General features: G+C 42.0%; 2 protein-coding genes across 2 annotated transcripts; one reads left to right on the forward strand and one right to left on the reverse strand.

The window, feature by feature from the left end:
- Positions 1–787: 787 nt before the first annotated feature.
- LOC124008693 (60S ribosomal protein L36a) lies at positions 788–2521 on the forward strand. Its single transcript, XM_046320201.1, has 5 exons — positions 788–912; positions 1256–1361; positions 1876–1943; positions 2124–2246; positions 2452–2521. The coding sequence occupies exons 1-5, from the start codon at positions 910–912 to the stop codon at positions 2470–2472; spliced, it is 321 nt and encodes a 106-aa protein (XP_046176157.1). The 5' UTR covers positions 788–909; the 3' UTR covers positions 2473–2521.
- Positions 1067–27586, reverse strand: LOC124008686 (glycine receptor subunit alpha-4-like). The gene is made up of 10 exons (XM_046320190.1): positions 27329–27586; positions 26283–26410; positions 25315–25382; positions 24998–25221; positions 24703–24785; positions 24366–24503; positions 23667–23881; positions 22795–22953; positions 5749–5859; positions 1067–4354 (listed from the first exon to the last, which is right to left on the reverse strand). Exons 1-10 carry the CDS (start codon positions 27385–27387, stop codon positions 4085–4087), a joined length of 1455 nt encoding a protein of 484 aa, XP_046176146.1. The 5' UTR covers positions 27388–27586; the 3' UTR covers positions 1067–4084.
- Positions 27587–27681: the final 95 nt, after the last annotated feature.

Consider the following 27681-nt stretch of genomic DNA (forward strand, 5'->3'; position numbering starts at 1 on the left):
AACATAACCTTGCTCTGTGCTTCTCCAAGCATGCACTTTGTAGCCTATAGCTTATAGGCTATGGATCATTTGATTGAGACCACACTAATAGTGTGTTCGATCCCCGGGACCACCCATACGTAGAATGTATGCACACATGACTGTAAGTCGCTTTGGATAAAAGCGTCTGCTAAATGGCATATATTATTATTATTATTATTATTATATTAATAGCCTTTAGGCGCACTTGATATTGCACATCCAGCAGAGAATCAGAGATGAGGGGCGGCGTCAGGCACACATCGATATATAGCCTAATAAGCAACTAATTCTAAAACACTGAGACATATTGAAGTTACATGACCCCCCCTGGACTAGATTTAGTAAATACTAAACCCTCCCCTTGAAATTGAAAAAGCATGACCCTCCCCCATGTAACCATTCTGTACATGTTGATTCATCCTTTAGGAGAATATTCCATTAATGTCACATCAAACATACACAGAACAATACATTCATAATTCAATGTTTCTAACATAATTATTTTCCACAATAGTACATTTCTACATGTAGTTATCCATGTCAATATTACATATTCTAGTCTCTCAGTAATGGTTTCAGTAAATGAAAGTCAGATTCCATTGTCACAATGTAGTCATTTCTTCATTCTTACATCTGTGGACTGGGAACAGCCATACAAATGACTTGCCTGTAACAAAGATGGTTTAAGTATGGATTTAGAAACTCTGTGCCAGTAATTTCCATTAAATTATTTTCTCTTCTGCTACGCGGATTTAATCCACAAGACGGCACTATTGTATTGCACAGATCTCTTCTGTCCAGCTCACTCACGTATTTCCGGTTTCATCTACATGCGGTCTCCTGACTTATTTTTCTTCCTTTGACCTCCTGCATCAAGAGTGTGCAGTCATGGTACGTTTTCGCTACCAATTGCTAAATTGTAACCCACAACTATTTAAAATATGTATTTAAGCTAGTAAATATTGTATGCAGGAGATAATGTGTTGCAACTATTGTTCTCCCTACTGTTTCATACGAGCCAGTTGGTTGTGGCCCTAGAGCGTATTAACAGGAATTGGGCTAGCGAACGTTAGCTAAGCAAACACTTACAATGCAATGTGGTTAAGCTACTTGGCAACTAGCTAACGTTACTGAAATTGTTAGAACGCAACGGGGCACATGTTAAATCGGAGAGAAGCCTTAACTATAGTATCTTTGGTACAGTCATTTACTTATTTTTGTATAATTTATCTAGGTAAACGTACCGAAGACCCGCAGGACTTATTGTAAGAAATGTAAGAAACATCAAACTCACAAAGTTACCCAGTACAAGAAGGGGAAGGATTCTCTGTATGCTCAGGGTAAGTTTGCTATAGTCTAACCACAAATAAAACAATGAGACCGATATTTCACCGGATGTATAAATGTAATTTGGCTGACATTCTGAAAATTCTCATCCATGAAACATTTGACTTGAGTAGTTGTCTTGTTCCCACAACTATAATCTGTTATGAACAGAGTCGACTACATTTAGTGGACTTTACCTTTTGCCAAAAAAAGAAAAAGTGTAGTATAGAAGTGCTAAGGTAAATTGAGTTATTGCACATGCACCTCACAGGGTAGGCAGTCCCTAACGGATATATGCAGATACATGCTAGTAAGTGCCAGTAGGATCTCGCTAGCTCGTGCTTGGGTCTGCCTTCCTTGCATGATATGACTAATTTGTTCCCATTGGAAACGACAGGCTGTGGTCTATCTTGGTTTAGTTAGAATAAATCTTTGGTCTAAAGTTACTTCCCTTGCCTGCTTGAACATTCACATGTATTATGTGTGGTATCTACCTTGGCATGCATTTATCGGGTAACTGTCTTTCAGGCAAAAGGAGATATGACAGAAAGCAATCTGGCTATGGTGGCCAGACCAAGCCTATTTTCAGGAAGAAGGTATGGAAGAAGATTTACAAATTCACCTAGTCTTCCCCTCCTACAGATAGGACATGTTTGTTTGCAAATTGCCACTGTCTTCGGGTTTAGTCTCCATGTCAATACTCAGTCTATTAGTCAGCACACATAATTTCCATCTTTTTATGTTACTTGCTCAAACCCTTGTGATTTCTCCTGCAGGCTAAAACTACAAAGAAGATCGTGTTGAGGCTGGAGTGTGTGGAGCCCAACTGTCGGCAAAAGAGAATGGTGCCCATCAAGAGATGCAAACACTTTGAACTGGGAGGAGACAAGAAGAGAAAGGTGAGCATACTGGTTCTCCCCAGTTTTGAGAGCCAGCAAACTTGGCTTCTACTCGAAACCTAATGGCAAACCAGAGCATTGTTTGGAAATAAGGCAGTAGGCAGACAGTGGTGTTAATGAGATTGAGTTAATGGGTGGTGATTTGAATTTCTTTGCAACAATCTGAAATACCAATTTCGTATGTCTTTTTTTCTCACTCTTTCAGGGCCAGGTCATCCAGTTTTGAGCTCCCTTTTCTTGGGTCACATGTCAATAAAATATGTATTCTAACTGTTCCTGAACTTGTACTGTATTTACTGTAAGTTAATAAACCTTTATGCGTTGAAACATTGGAACCAATCAGAAGGGATCTTGAGTTGTCTGGCACATGTAGTTACACATTAAAGGTGCAATATGCAGAAATTGAGCACCATTTCCTGGTTGCTCAAATTTGAAAAGTTTTGCCTAATTTCATTTTGATGAATCATTGTACCCTAACTGAAATATGTTTTCCATAACCTAAAATATTGTATTTTCAGCAGTTTGAAGCTGGTATAGAAAAATGAAACTTCGGGAAGCATAGAAATGGCACACATAAAACTGATCTACTGCTTCTTAGACCTGTTTTCAATGAGAGTGACTGATCTATAACTCGCATTTCTGTGAAATTTGGTCAGGTCGCCCAAAAAGATACATTGCAGCATTACATGGGTCTAGTGAAGCTTGGGGATGATACCTTCGCCCGAAGCAAATGCTACATAGTCATCTTGCTTGGGGGCAGAATGTTTAGTTGTTAAATACCTCTGATGGAAAACAAACTAGATAGTGACTATGTATTATTCAGTTTTTCTAATGGAGTAGTTGTGGATTTTACATTGACTCGGGAAGATGTACGCTTCATCCTGAACTTTCATTCCCCTCTTATGTATGTTTTCATTCACTGACTTATAAATAAATACTTCCTCAATGGAAGCAAGCTTAAAACATTGAGACATCTGCATGAATTTGTAGTGGTGACAACAGCCATGGTTTTATATTTAAACAAATTATTCATTTTCACACTAGCCATTGACATTGGGAAAAAAACATCCAAGACGAGATGCATAAAGAAAAGAAAGACAATTAACGAAGAACATCGCCTAACTAGACAATTCAAAATGTCCAGCATTCACTTCTGTTGATTCATGTACCAATAGTACTGTCCCATTACATAGTATTCCATATTAGGTAGAAATCATTTGTAGGGATTTATTAACAATTTGCCAATACTGTAATGTGGCAGAAACGAGTACAAAATACAATTCCGGGGAGGGGGGGAATCCAACATTTCCATGCAGTCCTGCCTCAATATCTGGGCTTGCGTTTGCTCCATGAGTGACAAAAGTATCCATAGTACAAGGACTACAATATTTGTGCTAATTAGTGCATTCCATTGGAATTGTAAAAAATAGAAAGTTAAAGGGGCAATATGCGTTTGGCACATATTTTTGGACTTAATTTAGATATACTCATTTGATTCTTAAAGCACTAGCCTAAAACATTCTTAAGTTTATCATGGAGGGTCATTAACTGCATCCATAGCGGTTTGAGTGGTTATATCTCTCCAGCCTAATCCCATGGTTGTTTACCAAATCAGTGGCGTGGTGGAAACTGCAGATTGCCCCCTTAAGGATGACACTTGGACTACATCAGGTTTGCTAACTTCGGTGAAAAAATGAATGGAACAGGACATGCAGTCAATTATTTTTCCATTGGCACAATGAATGGATTTGACATTGTCTGTAAAAGTGTTCTGTGGAAGACTAGGTTCAACTCCGTATTGGTTTTTAGTGCTGTAATTCAGTCCTCGTGTTGGTTTGTCACAGAGTAGCTCGGATGGCTTCATTCCGCAGCACTTTGTAGGTGAGCCAATAGAAAACATTGAAGCAGAGAAAACTCAGAGGGAACACAGCCCTAGATATGGTGTCGATTCTTTTTGCCCGATCTACAAACTGCCTGCGGATGTCATACAGTGGGAACCCATGAGGTAAGGCCTGAAAGATCGGGGCGTCCATCTCTGGTGGTGCATCGCCTGCTACTCCATAACTATGGAGAAAATAGGCTTGGCTCTGCTCCACCAGCTCCTGCTCCTAAGAAAGAACAAAAGGATTTTGTGATAAATACATTTCACGAGGTTAAACAGACAACCTCAACACTAAGTGAGATCTACAGTGCCTTCAGAAAGTATTCACACCCCTTAACTTTTTCCACAATTAAAGTGTGATAGAAAAAAAACATTTGTCAACACAATCCTCTGAAATTGGAAGATTTTTATTTAATGGAAAATAAAATGTCTTAGATAAATATTCAACCTCACTGAGTCAATACACGTTAGAATAACTTGTGGCAGCGAATACAGCTGTGAGTTTCTCTAGGTAAGTCTAAGGGCTTTGCTCATTGGGATTGTACAATTTTTCAAGTTAGTTGTTGATCATTGCTAGACAGCCACTTATTTCTTGCCATAGATTTTCAAACCTAAACTTTATAAACTAGGCTAGTCAGAACCAGTCAACATTCAATGATTTTTCCTGTGCTTCTCTATTCCATTTATTTGTTTTAAAATAACTCCCTAGTCCTTGCTAAAGAAAAGTATACCCGTAACATAATGCAGCCACCACCATGTTTGAAATGAGTGTTACTCAGTGTTGTTGGATTTGCCCCATACACAATTCTTGTTATTCAGGACAAAAAATACATTTTCAGTTTTACTTTAGTGCCTTATCGCAAACAGGATGCTTGTCCTGGAATATTTTTATACTGTACAGGCTTTCTTTTCACTCTATTTATGTTAGTATTGTGGAGTAACTACAATGTTGTTGACCCATCCTCAGTTATCTATCACAGCCATTAAACTGTTAAAATCACCATTGGCCTTATGATTAAATCCCTGAAGGAAGGGCACCTGTATCTTTGTAGTGACTGGGTGTATTGATAACAGCATCCAAAGTGTAATTAATAACTTCACCATGCTCAAAGGGATATTCAATGTCTGCTTTTTTCTTTACCCATCTCCCAAAAGGTGCTCTTTTTGCGAACCATTGAAAAACCTCCCTGGTCTTTGTGGTTGACTCTGTGCTTGAAATGCATTGCTTGACTGCAGGACCTTACAGATAAGTGTTTTTGTGGGGTACAGAGATGGGGTAGTCATTGAGCCCATGCAACTTGTGACTTAAGCACATTTGTACTCCTGAATTTATTTAAGCTAGCCGAAAGGGTTGAATACTTATTGACTCAAGACATTTCAGCTTTTCATTTATTAATTTGTAAACATTTCTTAACAATTCCACTTTGATATTATGGGGTATTGTGTGTAGATCAGTGACACAATCTCAATTTAACCTCAGGCTGTAACACAATGTGGAAAAAGTCAACGGGTGTCAATACTTTCTGAAGGCACTACCATTTTGTTTTTCTAAGTGAACAAACAGTGGAATACCCCATTAAACTAAACTCCAGTCAGCATGAGAAATGTAGGAGTTTTTACCCTGGCACAGACGCTGCATTGCTGAGGGCCAGGCAGGGTCCCCTGGGAGGAGTTGTTGCCTGGCAAGTTGTTACCTTTCACTTGGCTGCTCTCCCCACTTCCACTTCTCTGCTAATAAACCCAGAGCAACATGGAGGTCTAGCAGGCATACATGAATACTGTGATTCAATCTAAACAACATGCAATGACACATTACTGATTTACATTCATTTTTCAAATGTACATTTAATAAAGTTGTAATAACATGTAACTGGTGGTATTTGTGGTCTGTAATTACAGAGGTGTAACAACAAATGCTTGTTACCATGCTTGTTACAAATCGGCAAGTTTCTACTAAATTCGCCTATTTAGTGTTTAGTTTCTTCCCTGCTCCATCGGATTTAGTGATAACTGTCACAAGGACTATAATCTCTTGTGCACTGGGTGTCTGAGATTAAAGATTGGAGGCTCAATAGGCTCCAATTACCTACCCGTGAATGTGCACTCTTCAATATTTTTGCTAGCACTTGCCACAAAAAAGTACCATCTGGGTTGACCTGGTTAAATGTACAATTACAGATCAGACATAGGTTCACCTTACTGACTAGGGTCTACCATACGGGTGTCATCTCAGATTATTTATTTACAGTTGAAGTTGGAAGTTTACATATACTTAGGTTGGAGTCATTAAAACTAGTTTTTCAACCACTCCACAAATTTCCAAAGATGCTGGAGGAAACAGGTACAAAAGTATGTATATCCACAGTAAAACGAGTCCTACATCATCATAACCTGAAAGACCACTGCTCCAAAACCTCCATAAAAAGCCAGACTACGGTTTTCAACTGCACTTGGGGACAAAGATCGTACTTCTTGGAGAAATGTCCTCTGGTCTGATGAAACAAAAATAGAACAGTTTGGCCATAATGACCATTGTTATGTTTGGAGGAAAAAGGGGGAGGCTTGCAAGCCGAAGAACACCATCCCAACCGTGAAGCTCGGGGGTGGCAGCATCATGTTGTGGGGGTGCTTTGCTGCAGGAGGGACTGGTGCACTTCACAAAATAGATGGCATCATGAGGAAGGAAAATGATGTGGATATGTTGAAGCAATATCTCAAGACATCAGTTAAAGCTTGGTCGCAAATGGGTCTTCCAAATGGACAATGACCCCAAGCATACTTCCAAAGTTGTGGCAAAATGGCTTAAGGACAACAAAGTCAATGTATTGGAGTGGCCATCACAAAGCCCTGACCTCAATCTTACAGATATTTGTGGGCAGAACTGAAAAAGCGTGTGCGAGCAAGTAGGCCTACAAACCTGACTCAGTTACACCAGCTCTGTCAGAAGGAGTGAGTTGGGAATAAGTTGGGAATTCACCCAAATCATTGTGGGAAGCTTGTGGAAGGCTACGCGATACGTTTGACCCAAGTTCAACCATTTAAAGGCAATGCTAGCAAATACTAATTGAGTGTATGTAAACTTCTGACCCATTGGGTCATGTGATGAAAGAAATAAAAGCTGAAATAAATAATTCTCTACTATTATTCTGATATTTCACATTCATAAGATATATTGGTGATCCTAACTGACCTAAGACAGGGAATTTTACTAGGATTAAATGTCAGGAATTGTGAAAACTGAGTTTAAATGTATTTGGCTAAGGTTAATGTAAACCTCCGACTTCAACTGTATATTTTAATACAACTTGTGTACATTACCCATTATGACAACCTGAACCTCCTTGCCATCCAAGTGAGATGATAAATCCATAAGTACAATGTAACTTCTAGGTGTGATACAGGATTTAGCTGTTTAGAATGAAGTGTATTTTGAGGTGAACTTACATAGTACATTACCCATCCTGACAACCTGGTCCTCATTTTAAGGCTTCCGGAAGCACCATCCAAGTGGGAGGATAAGCACACTAGTACACCAGAATGCATGTAATATCTGTAAGTCCAATGCAATTACTAGGTGCTACACAGGATTTAGGTAGTTAAAATTTAGAGTATGTTGGGGAGTAATTGTAATTAATGTGTACTTATATTGTACGTTACCCATCCTGACCCTCATTTTAAAGCTTCTGGAAACCCCATCAACGTGAGAAAATAAACACAAGTACACTACAGAGTACATGCAATATCTGCATAAGTACAATGTCATTACTAGGTGTTACACAGGATTTAGCTAGTATCTTGATGAGTACTTGTAATAATTGTGTACCTACAAAGTGCGTTACTCATTCTGACAATCTAGTTGTCAGAAAATAAACACACTAATAGACCACAGACTACATATCTGTAATGATTACATGGTTGTTGATAGTTCTGTACCTATGAGCAATTTCTATATAATTACTTATTACCAAGTGAAAATACCTACCAAAGAGTTTCTACTTCAGTCAGCTTTATTGCAAAATACCCTTACATTTTTAAAAAACTTTTGTGAAGGAATTGTGCAGGTGTCCTGCAGGAATCCTGTAGAATTGACAAAATCCTGCAGTGGTATGACTTGTCCTGCAGAAATGTTGAAAATTCTGCACAAACATGACAATTCCTGCAAGAATCCTGCAGGACCAAAACCTGTAGGATATGGCAATTCCTGCAGGACCAAATAAATCCCAGCACGAATCCTGGCAAACCACCCTTAGAAAAAAAATATTACAGTCAGAGTGCAGTATAACTGCAGTATGTTGCAAATACTGCGTAAAGTTCTTTTTACTGCAGTACTTTTACAGTGTAACTGCAGTTACGGTGCAGTATAACTGCAGTTATTCTGCAATTATTGCGTCCAAAATACCACAAGGGTGAATCCTGCAGGATTTTGATATTCCTGCAGGGTTTATGGCGGCGCACAATTGGCCTAGGGTCATCCTGGTTCGGGGAGGGTGGCGCACAATTGGCCCAGCTTCGTCCGGGTTAGGAGAGGGTTTGGCTGGGGTAGGCTGTCATTGTAAGATAAGAATTTGTTCTTAACTGACTTTCCTAGTTAAATAAAGGTTCAATAAAATTAAAAACATTCAATGGCAATTCCTGAAGGACCAATTCCAGAACGAATCCTGCAGGATTTTGATATTCGGTAAGGCCATATCAGATAGTCAAACTACTGGAGGAGATAAAGTGTGTGTGTGGTGAGTGCACATCATTTTGTATATAGCTAGCTAGTTTGTGATTACCCAAAAATGTGTTTTAAACTTTCCTTTACAATCTATAACAAGAAGATGCAGGGTCATGTGACATCTTGGTCACCAGATCAACAGTTGAGAAAATAGCTAGCTAGTTCAAGTACTGCTAATATAACTTTTTTTTTTTAACAGGTAAAGAGTTAGAGAAACATACTAAAACTGCAACAAATGTCTATATAAACATGTTAGGGGTCGCATAGTTATTTTTTAATGTTGTTTGGTCTGCTGCTACATCATTTTTTTTCTGCTGCTACATTATTGTGGACGTATGACAGGTAATCTTTCAAATCAAATCAAACTTTATTAGTCACATGCGCCGAATAGACCTTACCGTGAAATGCTTACTTATACAAGCCCTTAACCAAAAGTGCAGTTCAGGAAAGAGTTAAGAAAATATTTACCAAATAAACTAAAGCAAAAAATAATAAAAAGTAACAACAAAATAATAACGAGGCTATATACAGGGGGTACCGGGTCAATGTGCGGGGGTACAGGTTAGTCGAGGTAATTTGTACATGTAGGTAGCGGTGAAGTGACTATGCATAGATAATAAACAGCAAGTAGCAGCAATGTACAAAACAAATGGAGGGGGGTGGGGGGTCAATGTAAATAATCTGGTGGCCATTTTATTAATTGTTCAGCAGTCTTATGGCTAGGGGGTAGAAGCTGTTATGGAGCTTTTTGGTCCCAGACTTGGCTCTCCGGTACCGCTTGTCGTGCGGTAGCAGAGAAAACAGTTCGTGACTTCTGTGACTGGAGTCTGACAATTTTTTGGGCCTTCCTCTGACACCGCCTAGTATATAGGTCCTGGATGGCAGGAAGCTTGGCCTCAGTGATGTACTGGGCCGGACGCAGTAGCAACGGTCAGATGCCGAGCAGTTGTCGTACCAGGCGGTGATGCAACCGGTCACGATGCTCTCGATGGTGCAGTGGTATAACTTTTTGAGGATCTGGGGACCCATGCCAAACCTTTTCAGTCTCCTGAGGGGGAAAATGTTTTGTCGTGCCTTCTTCACGACTGTCTTGGTGTGTTTGGACCCTGATCCCCTAACTCTCGACCCGCTCCACTACAGCTCCGTCAATGTTAATTGGGGCCTGTTCGGCCCGCCTTTTCCTGTAGTCCACGATCAGCTCATTTGTCTTGCTCAATTTGAGGGAGAGGTTGTTGTCCTGGCACCACACTGCCAGGTCTCTGACCTCCTCATTATAAGCTGTCTCATCGTTGTCTGTGATCAGTCCTACCACAGTTGTGTCGTCAGCAAACTTAATGATGGTGTTGGAGTCATGCATCATCACGTGGGTGAACAGGAAGTACAGGAGGGGACTAAGCACACACCCCTGTGGGGCCCCAGTGTTGAGGATCAGCGTAGCAGATGTGTTGTTGCCTACGCCTTATTACCACACTGATGAGTCTAAACATGTAGGTATTAGACTCGGTCAAGGAGAGGTTGAAAATGTCAGTGAAGACACTTGCCAGTTGGTCTGTGCATGCTTTGAGTACACGTCCTGGTAATCGATCTGACCCCACGGCTTTGTGATTGTTGACCTGTTTAAACGTCTTGCTCACATAGGCTACCAAGAGCGTTATCTCACAGTCGTCCATAACAGCTGGTGCTCTCGTGCATGCTTCAGTGTTGCTTGTCTCTCAGCGAGCATAAAAGGCATTTAGCTCATCTGGTAGGCTCGCATCACTAGGCAGCTCGTGGCTGGGTTTCCCTTTGTAGTCCGTAATAGTTTAAGCCCTGCCACATCCGGCGAGCGTCAGAGACGGTGTAGTAGGATTCAATCTTAATCCTGTATTGACGCTTTGCTTGTTTGATGGTTACTCTGAGGGCATACCGGGATTTCTTATATGTGTCCGGATTAGCGTCCCACTCCTTGAAAGCGGCAGCTCTAGCCTTTAGCTTGATGCGGATTTTGCCTGGAATCCATGGCTTCTGGTTGGGATATGTATGTACGGTCACTGTGGGGACAACGTCGTCAATGCACTTATTGATGAAGCCGATGACTGAGGTTGTATACTACTCAATGCCATTTGATGAATCATGGAACACATTCCAGTCTGTGCTAGAAAAACAGTCCTGTAGCGTGGCATACGCGTCATCTGACCACTTCCGTATTGAGTGAGTCACTGGTACTACCTGCTTTAGTTTTTGCTTGTAGGCAGGAATCAGTAGAATATAATTATGGTCAGATTTGCCAAATGGAGGGCGGGGGAGAGCTTTGTATGCATCTCTGTGTTAGGTATGCGTAACTGGCTGTAAGGGAGTTTGGTGCACGAGAGCAGAATTTGGGTAGCAAACGGAGCCTTTTATTTAGGCGAACAAAACACAAAACACACAGCACAAAGAACACTAAACACAATACGGGTCGACATAACCCAGCGCAACCAGTCTAACGTGCGCATACACAAAACAATAAACAATTTCACACACAGACATGGGGGGAACAGAGGGTTAAATACATGACAAGTAATGAGGGAAATGTAAACCAGGTGTGTGGGAAAACAAGACAAATCAAATAAAAAATGAAAGGTCGATCGGCAATGGCTAGAAGACCGGTGACGCCGACCGCCGAACGCCTCCCGAACAAGGAGAGGAACCGACTTCGGCGAAATTCGTGACAGTACCCCCCCACCCCTCTTAATGCTTGGCTCCAGCAGCGCGCTGACACCGGCCTCGGGGATGACCCGAAAGGGTGAGACGCAGGGTGATCTGGACGGAGGCGGTGGAAGTCCCACAGCATTGAAGGGTCCAACACGTCCTCCACCGGAACCCAGCATCTCTCCTCCGGACCGTACCCCTCCCAGTCCACGAGGTACTGAAGGCCCCTCACCCGGCGTCTCGAATCCAGTATAGAGCGAACAGAGTACGCCGGGGCCCCCTCGATGTCCAGGGGGGGCGGAGGAACCTCCCGCACCTCAGACTCCTGGAGCCAGCCACCACCGGCCTGAGGAGAGACACATGGAACGAGGGGTTAATACGGTAATCGGGGGGAAGCTGTAACCTGTAACTCACCTCGTTCAGTCTCCTCAGGACTTTAAATGGCCCCACAAACGGCGGACCCAGCTTTCGGCAGGGCAGGTTTCGGGTCGAGAGCCAGACCCGGTCCCCCGGTGCGAACACTGGGACCTCACTGCGGTGACGGTCTGCGCTGACTTTCTGTCGCAGCACGGCATGCTCAAGGTGAACATGAGCGGCATCCCATGTCTCCTCCGCACACCGGAACCAGTCGTCCACCACAGGAGCCTCGGTCTCACTCTGATGCCAAGGAGCCAGAACTGATACCCCAGTACACACTGGAAGGTGGAGAGGTTAGTGGAGGAATGGGGGAACGAGTTCTGGGCCATCTCTGCCCAGGGCATGAACGCTGCCCACTTGCCTGGCCGGTCCTGGCAATAATACCTCAGAAACCTACCCACATCCTGGTTAACTCTCTCCACCTGCCCGTTACTCTCGGGGTGAAAACCCGAGGTAAGGCTGATCGAGACCCCCAGACGTTCCATGAACGCCCTCCAGACCCTCGACATGAACTGGGGACCCTGATCAGACACTATGTCCTCAGGCACCCCGTGCTTAAACAAGGCCTCCACAGTTTGTAGGGCCGTAGGGTGACCGTGCAGAGGGAGGAGATGGCAGGACTTAGAAAAACGGTCCACAACAACCAGGTTTGTGGTGTTACCCTGTGAGGGAGGAAGATCCGTAAGGAAATCCACCGTCAGGTGCGACCAAGGCCGTTGTGGAACGGGTAAGGGGTGTAACTTACCTCTGGGCAGGTGCCTAGGAGTCTTACACTGGGCGCACACCGAGCAGGAGGAAACATAAACTCTCACGTCCTTAGCCAAAGTGGGCCACCAGTACTTCACACTCAGACAGTACACTGTCCGACCGATACTTGGATGACCAGAGGAGGGTGACGTGTGGGCCCAATAGATCAGCCGGTCACGGACTGCAGACGGAATGTACAGAGACCCAGCGGGACACTGGAGGGGAGTGGGCTCTGCACGTAGCGCCTGCTCAATGTCCACGTCCAGCTCCCACACTACCGCCACTTCCAGGCAGGAGGCCGGGAGTATCAAATTAAATTAATTTATATAGCCCTTTCATAAATCAGCTGATATCTCAAAGTGCTGTACAGAAACCCAGCCTAAAACGCTAAGCAAGCAATGCAGGTGTAGAAGCACGGTGGCTAGGAAAAACGCACCAGAAAGGCCAAAACCTAGGAAGAAACCTAGAGAGGAACCAGGCTATGTGGGGTGGCCAGTCCTCTTCTGGCTGTGCCGGGTGGAGAATATAACAGAACATGGCCAAGATGTTCAAATGTTCATAAATGACCAGCATGGTCCAATAATAATAAGGCAGAACAGTTGAAACTGGAGCAGCAGCACGGCCAGGTGGACTGGGGACAGCAAGGAGTCATCATGTCAGGTAGTCCTGAGGCATGGTCCTAGGGCTCAGGTCCTCCGAGAGAGAGAAAGAAAGAGAGAATTAGAGAGAGCACACTTAAATTCACACAGGACACCGAATAGGACAGGAGAAGTACTCCAGATATTACAAACTGACTCTAGCTCCCTGACACACACAGGAGGGGTCAGGAGACACTGTGGCCCCATCCAAGGACACCCCCAGACAAGGCCAAACAGGAAGGATATAACCCCACCCACTTTGCCAAAGCACAGCCCCCACACCACTAGAGGGATATCTTCAACCACCAACCCAGACAGGGGGCGCCAACCCAGACAGGATGACCACATCAGTGACTCAACCCACTCAGGTGACGCACCCCTCCCAGGGACGGCATGAGAGAGCCCCAGTAAGCCAGTGACTCAGCCCCTGTAATAGGGTTAGAGGCAGAGAATCCCAGTGGAAAGAGGGGAACCGGCCAGGCAGAGACAGCAAGGGCGGTTCTTTGCTCCAGCCTTTCCGTTCACCTTCCCACTCCTGGGCCAGACTACACTCAATCATATGACCCACTAAAGAGATGGAAGACTGATGGAGCATTCATCAACCCGTACGGCATGACGAGGTACTCATAATGCCCTGAGGTCGTACTAAACGCCGTCTTCCACTCGTCTCACACATGACTCCTGGGAAGTGCGGCGTCTACCAGGAGATTTATAGCACAATCCCCCCATCTATAGGGTGGTAATTGAGTCACCTTCTTTTTGGAGAAGGCGAGAGCCAAATCGGCATATTCGGGTGGAATGTGCACCTACGGAAACCCCTAAACACCTCCCCGTGCACTCTCGCGACCACTCCATGAGAGCCTTCCGCTGCCATGAAACAGTGGGGTCATGACAAGCTAACCAGGGTAGGTCTAGCGCCAAGGGAAACGCAGGAGAGTCAATGAGGAAGAGACTGATTCTCTCTGTGTGACCCCCCTGCGTCACCATGCCCAGAGGAGCGGTGGCCTCCCTAATCAACCCTGACCCTAATGGTTGACTGTCTAAGGCGTGAACTGGGAAGGGCAATAGCCACTGGAACAATGGGGATCCCTAAACTATGGGCGAATGATCTGTCTATAAAATTCCCGAGCCTTTTATTTAGGCGAATAAAACACACGGCACAAAGAACACTAAACACAATACGGGTTGACAAAACCCAGCGCAACCAGTCTAACGTGTGCATACACGAAACAATAAACAATTCCACACACAGACATGGGGAGAACAGAGGATTAAATACATGACAAGCAATGAGGTAAATGTAAACCAGATGTGTGGGAAAACAAGACAAGACAAATGGAAAATTAAAGGTGGATCGGCGATGGCTAAAAGACCGGTGACATCGACCGCCGAAATGCCGCCCGAACAAGGAGAGGAACCAACTTCGGCGGAAGTCGTGACACTCTGTGTGTGGGGGAAAGGTGGTCTAGTTTTTTTCCTCTGGTTGCACATGTGACATGCTGGTAGAGATGAGGTAAAACAGATTGAAGTTTGCCTGCATTAAAGTCCCCAGACCAGCATTTTCTTGTTTGCTTATGGCCTTTTACAGCTGGTTGAGTGTAGCCTTAGTGCCAGCATCGGTTTGTGGTAGTAAAAAGACTGCTACGAATAATATAGATGAGATCTCTTTTGGTTGATAGTGTGGTCTACATTGTACATTCATACATTGTACAGAGGCAGAAGCAAAAAATAAATAATTGTAAAATAAATAATTTTGCTTACTGTTTAAAAATGATAAATAGTCAGGATAGTGGGGTTTCGCTGTGAAGCTAAAATTACATTGCATTAGGACCACTGGTGTTTTATTTCCAATGAGCAGGTTTGCATTGTGATAAATTCATACAACTATAACACCCATGCATATTATTAAATGATGCTGATGTTCACGATTAGCTTGGTTTTATATTCACCTTATGCACTGAGGCGACATGATGCAATACAACTAGATTAGAAGGCCTAGACCAGGGCTACTAAAGTACTATTTGAGGTCCAGTCACACACATTTCCTAGGTGGAAAAGGTACGGATGGATAATGTAATTTATCGGCGTAGTAACAAACCCCCACCTCGCAACCCATGCGACCTCAAAATGTTCACACCCCTCTTGTTGGCATTTAGCACGGGGCAGATTTTTTTGGCTGTTTTAAAGTTCATTTCCTGCAATTATATGCATTTTTCCATGTCTTGTGTGTGTTTATAGTATACCAGGGGTCGAAGCCCAACCGAGTAAAATAAATAATAAAATAAAAAAATATTTTGGGGGTGTGTCAATCTGTGGTCCGTATTGACCCCGTTCTGTGTCCGAATCCGTTCTGCCAGATGAGTATGGAAGGCCTAAACTATTTCATCCTAATGTAAGCTAAATGCATTGGATACAAAACAAACACTGGCAATGTCCACTTTAATTGTATGCATGCATTTCAAACGAATAATATTAAATTAACACACCATTGTAATATTACTCCCTACAAGGGATTAGACAGATGAACTGCAGCCCAAATTCCCAAGCCTCAAAACCAGAACAGTAGGGAGACATCAATACTTGTCATTTTTTTATAGATGTTCACCATTTTATTGGTCTCCCTGTATCTGCATGATCACATATCATTGTAGAAAAGTTGTATTAATCGTATGTACAGGATACACATGGTCCAACGAAATGATTACTTGCAGGTTCATTCTCAAAGTCTACACATTATAGTTATCAGATTCACATGGAATTGTTGTGCAATTTAAATGTTTAAATATGAAACTATTTGTGAAAAGATTCAATGTAATTTAGCTTCGTAATAAGAGAACGGTTTGTCATAGTGTAAACTCTGCCAACTTAGTGGCCCCGCCCATGTGAACAGAGAGTGGTTGTAAACTATGAAACACGGCCCTCTCTCCCAATCCTATATAAGCCCCTTGACGAAAATGTAACTTCCTGTTCCAAGGACGTGAGGACTTACATTACCCATGTTGAAAGGACAAAGACCACATACAGAACTAAGCCAACCTCAGCAAGAACCTTAAGAAATTGGCATCAAATTTCAATGTGAAGGTGACGACCTACACGCCGGAAGGATGAATTTTGACTATACCAGCCAGAATATAGCATGAGCTTAAAGTATGGCGACTTGGTATAAACTTTGAACTCTTATTCACTAAAGAAGTGCTACCCCCTCAGCCCGCTAAACGTGGGCTAGGAGAGGATGGACAGAGTATCAATTCTACCACGCTCCAGTTCACCACTAGACAGTCTTCAGAGGACCAGAGATCTATGCTGGACAACCCGGCCTTCCATCTACGACCAACTGATCGAAGCGCAGCTCAGAGTAAATATTTATTCCATTTTCCTTTTCCAAATGGGTGATAATTTAGAATGCATAAGATACTGTATTTACGATAGCTTAGCTTCCCTCTTTGTTACTCAGTCTTCCCGCTCTTTCACTCCAACCTAACCCCCCTCTCTTTGTGTAGCCAGCTGTCATATCTGTTCCGTCCACCAGGGACATCTTGGGTCTATACATAGTCAATGATAGGCTTCGAGGGGACCACAATGGTAGGTACACCTACAGCTCAACCCTTGGCAATAATACTGTAGATTACTTTGTCACTGACATCAACCCAGAGTCTCTCATAGTGTTCACAGTCAGCCCACTGACACCCCTATCAGATCACTATCTGCATTATCAGTAACAGCAGACTTGCACCTTTCCTCAGTGAAAACAATGTACTGAGTAAATGTCAAATTGGCTTTTTACCAAATTATTGTACAACAGACCACGTATTCACCCTGCACACCCTAATTGACAAACAAACGAACCAAAACAAAGGCAAAGTCTTCTCATGCTTTGTTGATTTCAAAAAGCTTTTGACTCAATTTCTCACGAGGGCCTGCTATACAAATGGATGGAAAGTGGTGTTGGGGGAAAAACATACATTATAAAATCCATGTACACAAACAACAAGTGTACAGTTAAAATTGGCAACAGAAAAAAACATTTATTTCCATAGGGTTGTAGGGTGAGACAGAGATGCAGCTTGAGCCACACCCTCTTTAACACATATATATATCAACAAATTGGAAAGGGCACTAGAACAGTATGCTGCATACTTCTGTCATCATGAAGTGCTTTGAGAGACTAGTCAAGGATCATATCACCTCCATCACCTCCATCCATCTCATCTCCTCCAACTCAATCATCAAGTTTGCAGACGACACAACAGAGGTGGACTTGATTAGCAACAGCAACGAGACGGCCTACAGGGAGGAGGTGAGGGCACTTGGAGCATGGTGTCAGGAAAACAACCTCTCACTCAACGTCAACAAAACAAAGGAGATGATCGTGGACTTCAGGAAACAGGAGCACCCCCATATCCACATAGACGGGACAGGAGTGAAGGTTGAAAGTTAAGTTCCTCGGTGTACACATCACAGACAAACTGAAATGGTCCACCCACACAGACAGTGTGGTGAAAAAGGCGCAACAGTCACCTATAACCCTCACAAAGTTTTACACAATTGAGAGCATCCTGTTGGGCTGTATCACCGCCTCAACCGCAAGGCTCTCCAGAGGGTGGTGCGCTCTGCCCAACACATCATCGGGGGAAAACTACCTGCACTCCATGACACCTACAGCACCTGATGTCACAGGAAGGCCAAAAAGATCATCAAGGACAACAACCACCCGAGCCATTGCCTATTCCCCCCGCTACCATCCAGAAGGTGAGGTCAGTGCATCAGGTGCATCAAAGCTGGGACCGAGAGACTGACAAACAGCTTCTATCTCAAGGCCGTCAGACCGTTAATCAGCCATTACTAACACAGAGAGGCTGCTGCCTACAAACAGACTCACTTTAATTAATGGATCACTAGTTACTTAAATTAATGCCACTTTAATAATGTTTACATATCTTACATTACTCATCTCATATGAATACACTGTATTTCATACTATCTATTGCATCTTGCCTATGCCGCTCGGTCATCCATATATTTACATGTACATATTCTTATGTGTATTAGGTAGTTGGTGTGGAATTGTTAGATAACTTGTTAGATGTTAGATATTACTGCAATGTCAGAACTATAAGCACAAGCATTTCACTACACTCACATTAACATCTGCTAACCATGTGTATGTGACCAATAAGATTTGATTATCACCCAGCCTCACCCAACTAGAATCTGAAGTAAAATGTCTACTGTTTGCTGATGATCTGGTGCTACTGTTCCCTACCAAGAAGGGCCTACAGCAGCACTTCGATCTTCTGCACAGTTTGTCAGACCTGAGCCCTGACAGTTAATCTCCAAAAAAGGTCCAGTTGCCAGGACGACAAATACAAATTCCATCTAGACACCATTGCCCTAGAGCACACAACAAACTATAACTAAACATCACCACCACAGGTAACTTCCACAAAGCTGTGAATGATTTAAGAGAAAAGGCAAGAAGGGCCTTCTACGCAATCAAAAGGAACATCAAATTTGACATCCCAATTATGATATCTCAATCAGTTGTAGAACCCATTGCCCTTTGTGGTTGTGAGGTCTGGGGTCCGCTCACCAACCAAGAATTCACAAAATGGTACAAACACCTGCGTATACAGCACCAAATAATGCATGCAGAGCAGAATTAGAACGAAACTCCGCTACATCCAGAAAATAGAAGCGGTTAGAGTCTACAACCACCTAAAAGGAAACGATTCCCAAACCTTCCATAACAAAGCCATCACTTACAGAGAGATTAACCTAAATAAGAGTCCCCTAAGCAAGCTAGTCCTGGGGCTCTGTTCACAAACACAAACAGACCCCACAGAGCTCCAGGACAGCAACAGAATTAGACCTAACCAAATCATGAGAAACAAAGATTATTACTTGACACATTGGAAAGAATTAACAAAAAAAACAGAGCAAACTAGAATGCTATTTGGCCCTGAACAGAGAGTACACAGTGGCAGAATACCTGACCACTGTGACTAACCCAATATTAAGGAAAGCTTTGACTATGTACAGACTCAGTGAGCATGTCTTTGCTATTGAGAGAGGCCGACAGTAGGCAAACCTGTCTCTGAAGAGAAGACCGGCTATGTGCACTCTGTCTACAAAATGAGGTGGAAACTGAGCTGTACTAACCTCCTGCCAAATGTATGACCAAATTAGAGACACATATTTCCCCTCAGATTACACAGACCCACAAAGAATAAAAAAATTAATCACATTTTGACAAACTCCCATATATATCAGGTGAAATACCACAGTGTGCCATCACAGCAAGATTTGTGACCTGTTGCCACAAGAAAGAGGAACCAGTGAAGAACAAACACCAATGTAAATACAACCAATATTTATGTTCATTTATTTTCCCTTGTTACAACACTGTACATAGCCATAATAAGACATTTCAAATATCTCTATTCCTTTGAAACTTGTGAGTGATATGTTTACTGTACATTTTTTGTTTATTTCACTTTTGTTTATTACCTATTTTACTTGCTTTGGCAATGTAAACACATGTTTCCCATGCCAATAAAGCCCTTTGAATTGAATGAAATTGAGTGAGTGGTGGTGGGGGGGGGCATTGAGAATGAGCACTGAAAGCAGGCAGCTGAGCCACATGAGTGAGAGGACACAGAGCAGCATATGTGTATGTTGTTTTACCAGTTGTAGGTGGGCTATATAGATTGTCATTATGGAGACACCTATTTCCAAGCCTTTTTCCAGGGATAAATACACTGGGGAAAATAAGCGACACCTGGAGAGGGTGGAGTCAATCACAGGAAAAGGTGAAACAGATCAGGGCGTGACACCTGGAGCTGTCAAATGGATTTAATCAGTGGTGGAAAACGTACCCGTGAAATTCACCCAGTAAAATACTACCTGAGTAAAAATCTAAAAGTATTTGGTTTTAAATATACTTCATTATTAAAAGTAAACGTAATTGCTAAAATATACTTAAGTATCAAAAGTAAAAGTATAAATCATTTCAAATTCTTTATATTAAATTAAGTAAACCAGACGGCACCATTTTCTTGTTTTTATTTATTTATGGATAGTCACGGGCTATTGCCGTCACTCAGACATAATTTACAAACGAAGCATGTGTGTTTAGTGAGTCCACCAGATCAGAGGCTGTAGGGATGACCAAGGATGTTCTATTGATAAGCGCAGGATTTTGACAAATTTCCTGTCCTGCTAAGCATTTAAAATGTAACGAGTACTTTTGGGTGTCAGTGAAAATGGATGGAGTAAAAAGTACATACTTCACTTCATTCCTAAAAAAGTAAAAGTAAAAGTTGTCAAAAATATAAATAGTAAAGTACAGATAGTCTGCAAAAAACTACTTAAGTATTACTATTACTTAAGTACTTTACACCGCTGGATTTAATAAATAGGCTATTTTATAACTTCAGTTTATTGTTGTTGGAGACTTGTGTTATTATGCAATTATTAATGCCAATGTTTAGTAAATTAAATTGAAAGTTATTTAATTGTGATCATGGTTACAGTTCTATCGCAATTTTTAATATTATTTTTAATAGAATGCATTCGATTGAAGGTAACAGTTAGTCAGATTAGGCTACGGGTAAAGAAAACACTGGCTGTTGTTGACAAGCATAGGCCTAGTCAGTTCATATTATATAATTAAGTGATTGAAATGATGACCCCATTCCAGCAGGCTATTGGGCAATGGAAGCACTTCTTACGTCAATCTCCTTGCTATTCATGTTGAATAAATTAGTCTGTCAATTTGAACTAAGCATCTTGCCTAGGCTAATGTAGGCTATCTGACATGAGATGTAGGCCTATCAGGCATTATCAGGCGTTATAGGCTACCTGCATCTAGCTAACCAAACCATAGCAAAGTTAAATTACAATCATAAACCCAGATTTTGGTCAGTAGGCCTAGCCTATGCCTGTGGAAATGACAGGTCAATCGTGCAAATAGGCCATTTATAGCGGTTTGTAGTCATAACATCTGGCACATAATAAGGGCACAATGGCTAGAAAATAGCCTAATATTTGTTTTTTGAAGTTTAATAAGGGCAAATGATATTTTCTCTTGCAACATATTCAAATTCCTTTATTAGTCACATTATAGCTTACAATAATTATTATTTTGATGGAAAACCTTCTTAGGTTGTTAGAAGTTAAGTCGATATCCCTTCTTATTTCACTCGATAACGTTATTGAAAAAGGGTTTATTGGCTAAATGTGGCAACTTCCCTCTTGCTGTGAAAAAAAAAACATTTAGGCTAGCTTTCAGGGCATTTTGAGTAGTCATTGGGCTAGACATTTTAAGACCGGGTAACTATGGGGCAAAACATACGAGGTTGGCTTAGATTATTGACATGTAAACTATATTTCATTTCCAATGTTTATTAAAAACATTAAAACATTTGCACAATGAGCACTTGTTGTCCCTCATGTTGTCAATGAGGTGGTTGGTTTTCAATTGGCTTACAATTATCACATGGTTTGTGCAGGCTGAAATATGGTGCGTTTGGATGCTATCAGAAACTTTAAGGTTTGTAATGAGCATTCGTTGTTACACCCCTGTAATTACAGACTGCAATTACCACATGTTGTTATTACAGTGTAACTATGAATTATTACAATTAATTACAATACTTGTTACAATGTAACTTTTACACTATAATAAGGACTACTTAAAATGAAGTGTTACCAGAATTGTCATAATATTGTGGGCAGGCTCGCTCTGGAGCTACACACAAACTACTACCACAATTCAGTTAAATAATTCCTGACAAAAAAATGTTTTAGATCATTCTCTTTTGCGTTACTTGTTTACTTTCATATTTGTCTCATTATTTTGAGATGCAAAGGGAAACGGCAAGCGAAGCTGTTGTACAGAGCACATATTGACAGAAGAAGCAAGAAAAGGACTTGGATTTAGCACAGGCCAGTGGATCTGTGGATCTCCCAGCATGAGATACGACAGCCAGCTGAACTGTGTAGCTGCTGCATAACTGGGCTTAGATGGAATAGCAGGCGACAGCAGCCTGAGGGGGTGGGCTGCACAGGGGCTTGTACCAATGATTTATACACTAGATGACGGATAGGGGAGCACTGAGTTGAAGCCATCATGCCGCTACCTTGGCACTCCCCCATTGTTGTAAAAAAAAACATCTTGGAAGCTATAGAAATGCATTTATTAATGTCTACATTTGTTTTTGCCAAATGTATTCCATTACAGACACCTAAATGCATACTTTTTTGTATAACTAACCTTACTGACACTCTACAACATTTAAATACTTTTTTGTCCTTGAAACATTTAATTGAAATACTGCACAATTCCATTCATTCCTATGGAGGATTGCTTTTACTGGGGAGTGCAAATATGGCTACCCAGTGGCGTCAAAGCCTCTCAATGGCCAAATGATAGCATCAGCAATGCAATGTTTATATACATCATTGTAGTGTACTCACAGTTCTCTGCCGCTGGTGTTCTTTGATCCTTTTCCTCAGTCTGAAGAACTCTTTGTGCTGCCGTGAAACAAAGTTTACTGCTGCATACTCCAGCAGTGCAGCGAACACAAAAAGAAGACACACAGCCATCCAGATATCAATGGCCTTCACATAAGACACCTACACAACCCACAAAATAAATGAATAATGGTTAGAATCACAACTTTAACATGCAGGTAAACAACACGGTGATGGTGCTCTTAGTATAGGAACGTTCCCACCACTGAAATAATGTGGGGGCCTCCCGAGAGGCTCAGTGGCCTAAGGCATTGCATCGCTAGCGGTGCCACTAGAGATCCTGGGTTCGAGTCCAGGCTCTGTCACAGCCGGCCGCGATCAGGAGACCCATGGGGCGGTGCACAATTGGCCCAGTGTTATCCCGGTTAGGGGAGGGTTTGGCCCGGCAGGGATGTCTTTGTTCCATCGAGCTCTAGTGACTCCTGTAGCGGGCTGGGCACAGTGCACGCTGACATGGTCGCCAGGTGCACAGTGTTTCCTCCGACACATTGGTGTGGCTGGCTTCCGGGTTGAGTGGGCTTTGTGTCAAGAAGCAGTGCGGCTTGGTTGGGTTTTGTTTCGGAGGACGCACGGCTCTCGACCTTCGCCTCTCCCGAGTCTGTACGGAAGTTGCAGCGATGAGACAAGACTGTAACTACCATTTGGATACCACGAAAAAGGGGTAAAAAATTAAATACATAATGTGTGGATTGGGAATTACATATAGAACTGGTAGCTTCTGAGTTAAAACATATTTTAAAATAAATGTTTATTGACTATATGTTGGTTGTCCAGACAAAACACCTGAGCAGAATACAATATCACTTCTCTCTGACCTTAGGCAGGGATGCCCTGGACCCAGAGCTTTGGGTTGTCATGGTGAGCACTGTGGTGATACCAAGGCCCACTCTAGCTGGGGCGGCATCCATGTTGATCCAGAAGGAGACCCAGGAGAGGATAACGGTTAGCAGGCTGGGGATGTACATCTGGATCAGGTAGTAGCCCATCTGTCTCTCCAGGTGGAACTTTACTTCAATGCAGGCAAATTTACCTGCCAGCAGGCCAGATGGTTAGATTACATTAAAAAAATATATATTTCACCTTTATTTAACGAGGTAGGCCAGTTGAGAACAAGTTCTCATTTACAACTGCGACCTGTGACACTGTCATAAGGATTGGACCCTTTAAAAAAAATGTTTTGCCTAAAATGATATACCCATATCTAACTGCCTGTAGCTCAGGACCTAAAGCAAGGATATGCATTCTCTTGATACCATTTGAAAGCAAACACTTTGACGTTTGTGGAAATGTGAAATTAATGTAGGAGAATATAACACATTAGACACCCCCCATCTTTGAAATGCAAGTGAAAGGCCAAAATGTATGTCTGTCCTTGGAAATGTTCTTGTTACTTACAACCTCATGCTAATCACATTAGCCTACGTTAGCTCAAACGTCCTGCGCGGGGACACCGATCCTGTAGAGGTTTTAAGCAAAGTGTGGCATTAGCATACCATTGGGAGTCCAGAATCTACCTGTGTTGTAGTGCTTGGTGCAGTAGCCCAAGTCTTTCTCCTCCTTCAACACAAACTGAGGAAGCATCAGGTCATCAGCCACCTGGACAGGACCAATGTCCAGCCACTGGAAACACAGGTCATTCATGGTGTAGCCAACTAGAGCACAGTGGAGAAGAAGGGAAAACATGGGTTTCTTTTATTCATGGTATAGCCGGTGACAGAGAGAGTTTATTTATAAAGTTGTCAACAGAAAAAGCCGGTCTAGTCAAGTGTAGAGAATGGGGAAAAAGAGGCATCAGGGAGTGAAACTAGCCAAGTGCAAAGAATAGATAAAAAGAGGGAAAAGAAAACTCACAGCTTTCCAGCTGCATAGAGCACGTCTGAATGTCCATGGGGAAATTCATCAGATCCATGGGGCAGGACAGGATCAGAGTTAACCTGGCTCACAGAACCAGACGCACATAGTGAGAAGATGAATCAAAGACAGGTATGGGGAGCTTTGTACAATCCAACATTACCCGTGGCTTCAAATTGAGTGTATAAAGTCAAAGATGTGAACTTTTGCTAATTATTGTTACTGATCACGTTATAACATTGTATTATTATCTATCATTATGAGGAGACACTACTGTTTTAGAGACACCGGTCACCTGATACTGTAGAGGACATTCCCATCTTGGAATATCCGCAGCAGTTTGTTGTCTGTGGTGACTTCGTGAAAGTTTGCCCCCTTTTCATTGGCAAAGAAAAGGTCAGGTTTCCAGATGGAGTCCAACATGGAAGGATCCAGGTCCAGAGAGTCATCAGGGTATTCCTTATAGGCCAGTCGCGGGTCATTCCATTGTTGACGTAGAAACACATTGAGACGATAATCCTATGGTAGTTATTGTATAAAAGAGACTATTAAATGGAGCGAACAGCCACTGTTTGGATAAAAGGTGGATGACGATAGTGAAAAGACCCTCACCATTGTGGTTTCTGTGATGGATCCAAAGCTGTTGATGAAGAGGTTAATGGTGACATTCACAGGAGGACCTGAAAAATCGTCCATAAGAAACTCAGCCATTCATATGTAATATATCTGTAATATAAATATAAATTCCATGTTTCATTTTATGCTGCTTTCTGAAACAGGCAGTGTTCTTAGCTTCAGATGTACAGTAAAATGCATTACTTATACATGTTCATTCATACATGTTTATTATCTCACTGAAAAGATGCAGCATCTGTGGTAAACACAAACTGATCAGAAAACATTTTCAGGTCTACAGTATCTAAATTGCAATGACATGAGGATTGTATTGTCTACCATTGCATAATGGAATAACAGCTTACATTCATATTGTGGCAAGTTGTCTTATATTAGATTGAGTTATCACAAACAGACAGAATAAAATGGTGTTGTCATTTCCAATACACTCCCATCAGTATATTGCATCTCTCAACTACTGACATCCTACATTTTTCATAATATAATTTCATAAGAGGGTATAATTTATTAATTCTACTTGAGTTACATTAGTGTATTTATAGACATCAGCAGGGAGTTACCCTGCAAGGCATGTACTGGCATATTTCAGTGATGTGGAGCAAGCATGAAATATATATGACGAGATGTGACCCCTGAGAAATGAAGAGGAAGTATGTCAGAGGGAATCTGCTGGCTTCGCTGGCTGTGAAGAAACAAAATAAACTAGGCCTGTGGGTGAACATGCATTCAAAATGACACTTCTAACCAAAAACAAACACTCTTGAGTTATTCTGGGTTCAAGTACCACAATAAATAAAAAGTGGAAATCTTTCTGATTTATGTCACATTGTGTCTTAGATCTATTCTGTAAAACTACTGTACTATACCCACCTGTTTAGGGTGTACTATACGGTAATGTGTATTACTGTACTGTGTAATCTACTGTACTATGTATTGCAATATACCTTTGAAGTTGGGTCTAATGCGGGCGTCATACCCAGATGTCCTTCCCATAAGTTTATCCAGAAAGTCAGATGGGGAAGGGGCCTTCCCTACCCTGCTAGGTAGCTTAATCTCCTTACAGGACCCAGGCCTGCCAGAGGGGAGGAGGAAACCGTGAGAGGAAAAGCAGGAGTGCTATTATCTGGAACTGATGGGCAACTACTGCTTCAGATGATGGCCATGATAAAGGGATTTGAGTCATACAGGTGAAGGTGAGGAGTTACCCTCTGTATCTCAAGGGATTTTCTGCTCAAATATTTCTCAGAAAACATAAAGAAATAAGATATGCTCTTTTGTATTTGCAATCTTGTTGTGATGAACCACATGCACTAAAGTAAAGTTGTTTTTGGTAATACAATTGTAATATTCATAAAATTACAATTAAAAGGATGGTAGTTCAGTGGGAGTGATCGGTTATATATTATATTGAAATTAGAAACACGCAGGTCATGTAGCTTGCCCCTCCCTCTATGTAGACGGTTGTATATCTCATCCAATGGACAACATCCTCCAACATCCAACATCCACCAACATCCTCCTCTCCACCGTGTCTTTCCCAACATTCCAAGTCGTCTCTTTCCGTCTCTCAGCGGTTTACAAATCCTAGTTATTGGTCATTCCTTTTACAAAATGCAATGTAAAACATGCTGAGCTCGTCACCTCAATAAAATATATATGTTACATGTGTTCCTTAGGCACATTTAAATAACATGAACCTTTCAAATAACTATATTTCTCTGTATGTAATTAGCCTGATTTTCATTTAATTGGCAAAACATTGTAAATTCCCTATGGTTCAACAACTTCTCTCACTTCAAAAGTAGCTGATCTATATTTCTTCATTTTATTACACATTATAAATGTACACTGAAACAACATATTTCGTTTTTTTTAGTCTCCTACCCAATTTGACTCAAAACAGCCAGAGGCATAGGCTATAATAAAACAATAATAAGTACCTAAAGGCTTAGTAAGCCTAAGGTCAAGACAATAATTAGATGTGTCTTACCTGCCTTGTAGAAAGCAGACAGACGAGACCCATACCATCCATGGGACTAGTGAAAGCATTCTCTGCTTACAGCAATACACATAAAATAAAGGACAATTTTATTAAGTATTCAGAGGCATATAACTCAGTGAAGAGTCTATGAACCTATGCAGAGAACCATGGTATTGCTCCGCTACCCAGACAAATCCTTATGGAGCCCTCTGACCCTCACGCTCTCTGCAGGTGTAACATCCAAGATGATGCTTGTCTATAACTCAAGGTCTGGGGAAGTTTTGCTATATGAGAGTTTGTGTGGAAGAACACAAGCTTTATCTCTTTTTCATGGCCACATGCATGCTGCAGGAATTACGTCA

Source organism: Oncorhynchus gorbuscha, linkage group LG02, assembly GCF_021184085.1.
Source record: "Oncorhynchus gorbuscha isolate QuinsamMale2020 ecotype Even-year linkage group LG02, OgorEven_v1.0, whole genome shotgun sequence".
Lineage (NCBI taxonomy): Eukaryota > Metazoa > Chordata > Actinopteri > Salmoniformes > Salmonidae > Oncorhynchus > Oncorhynchus gorbuscha.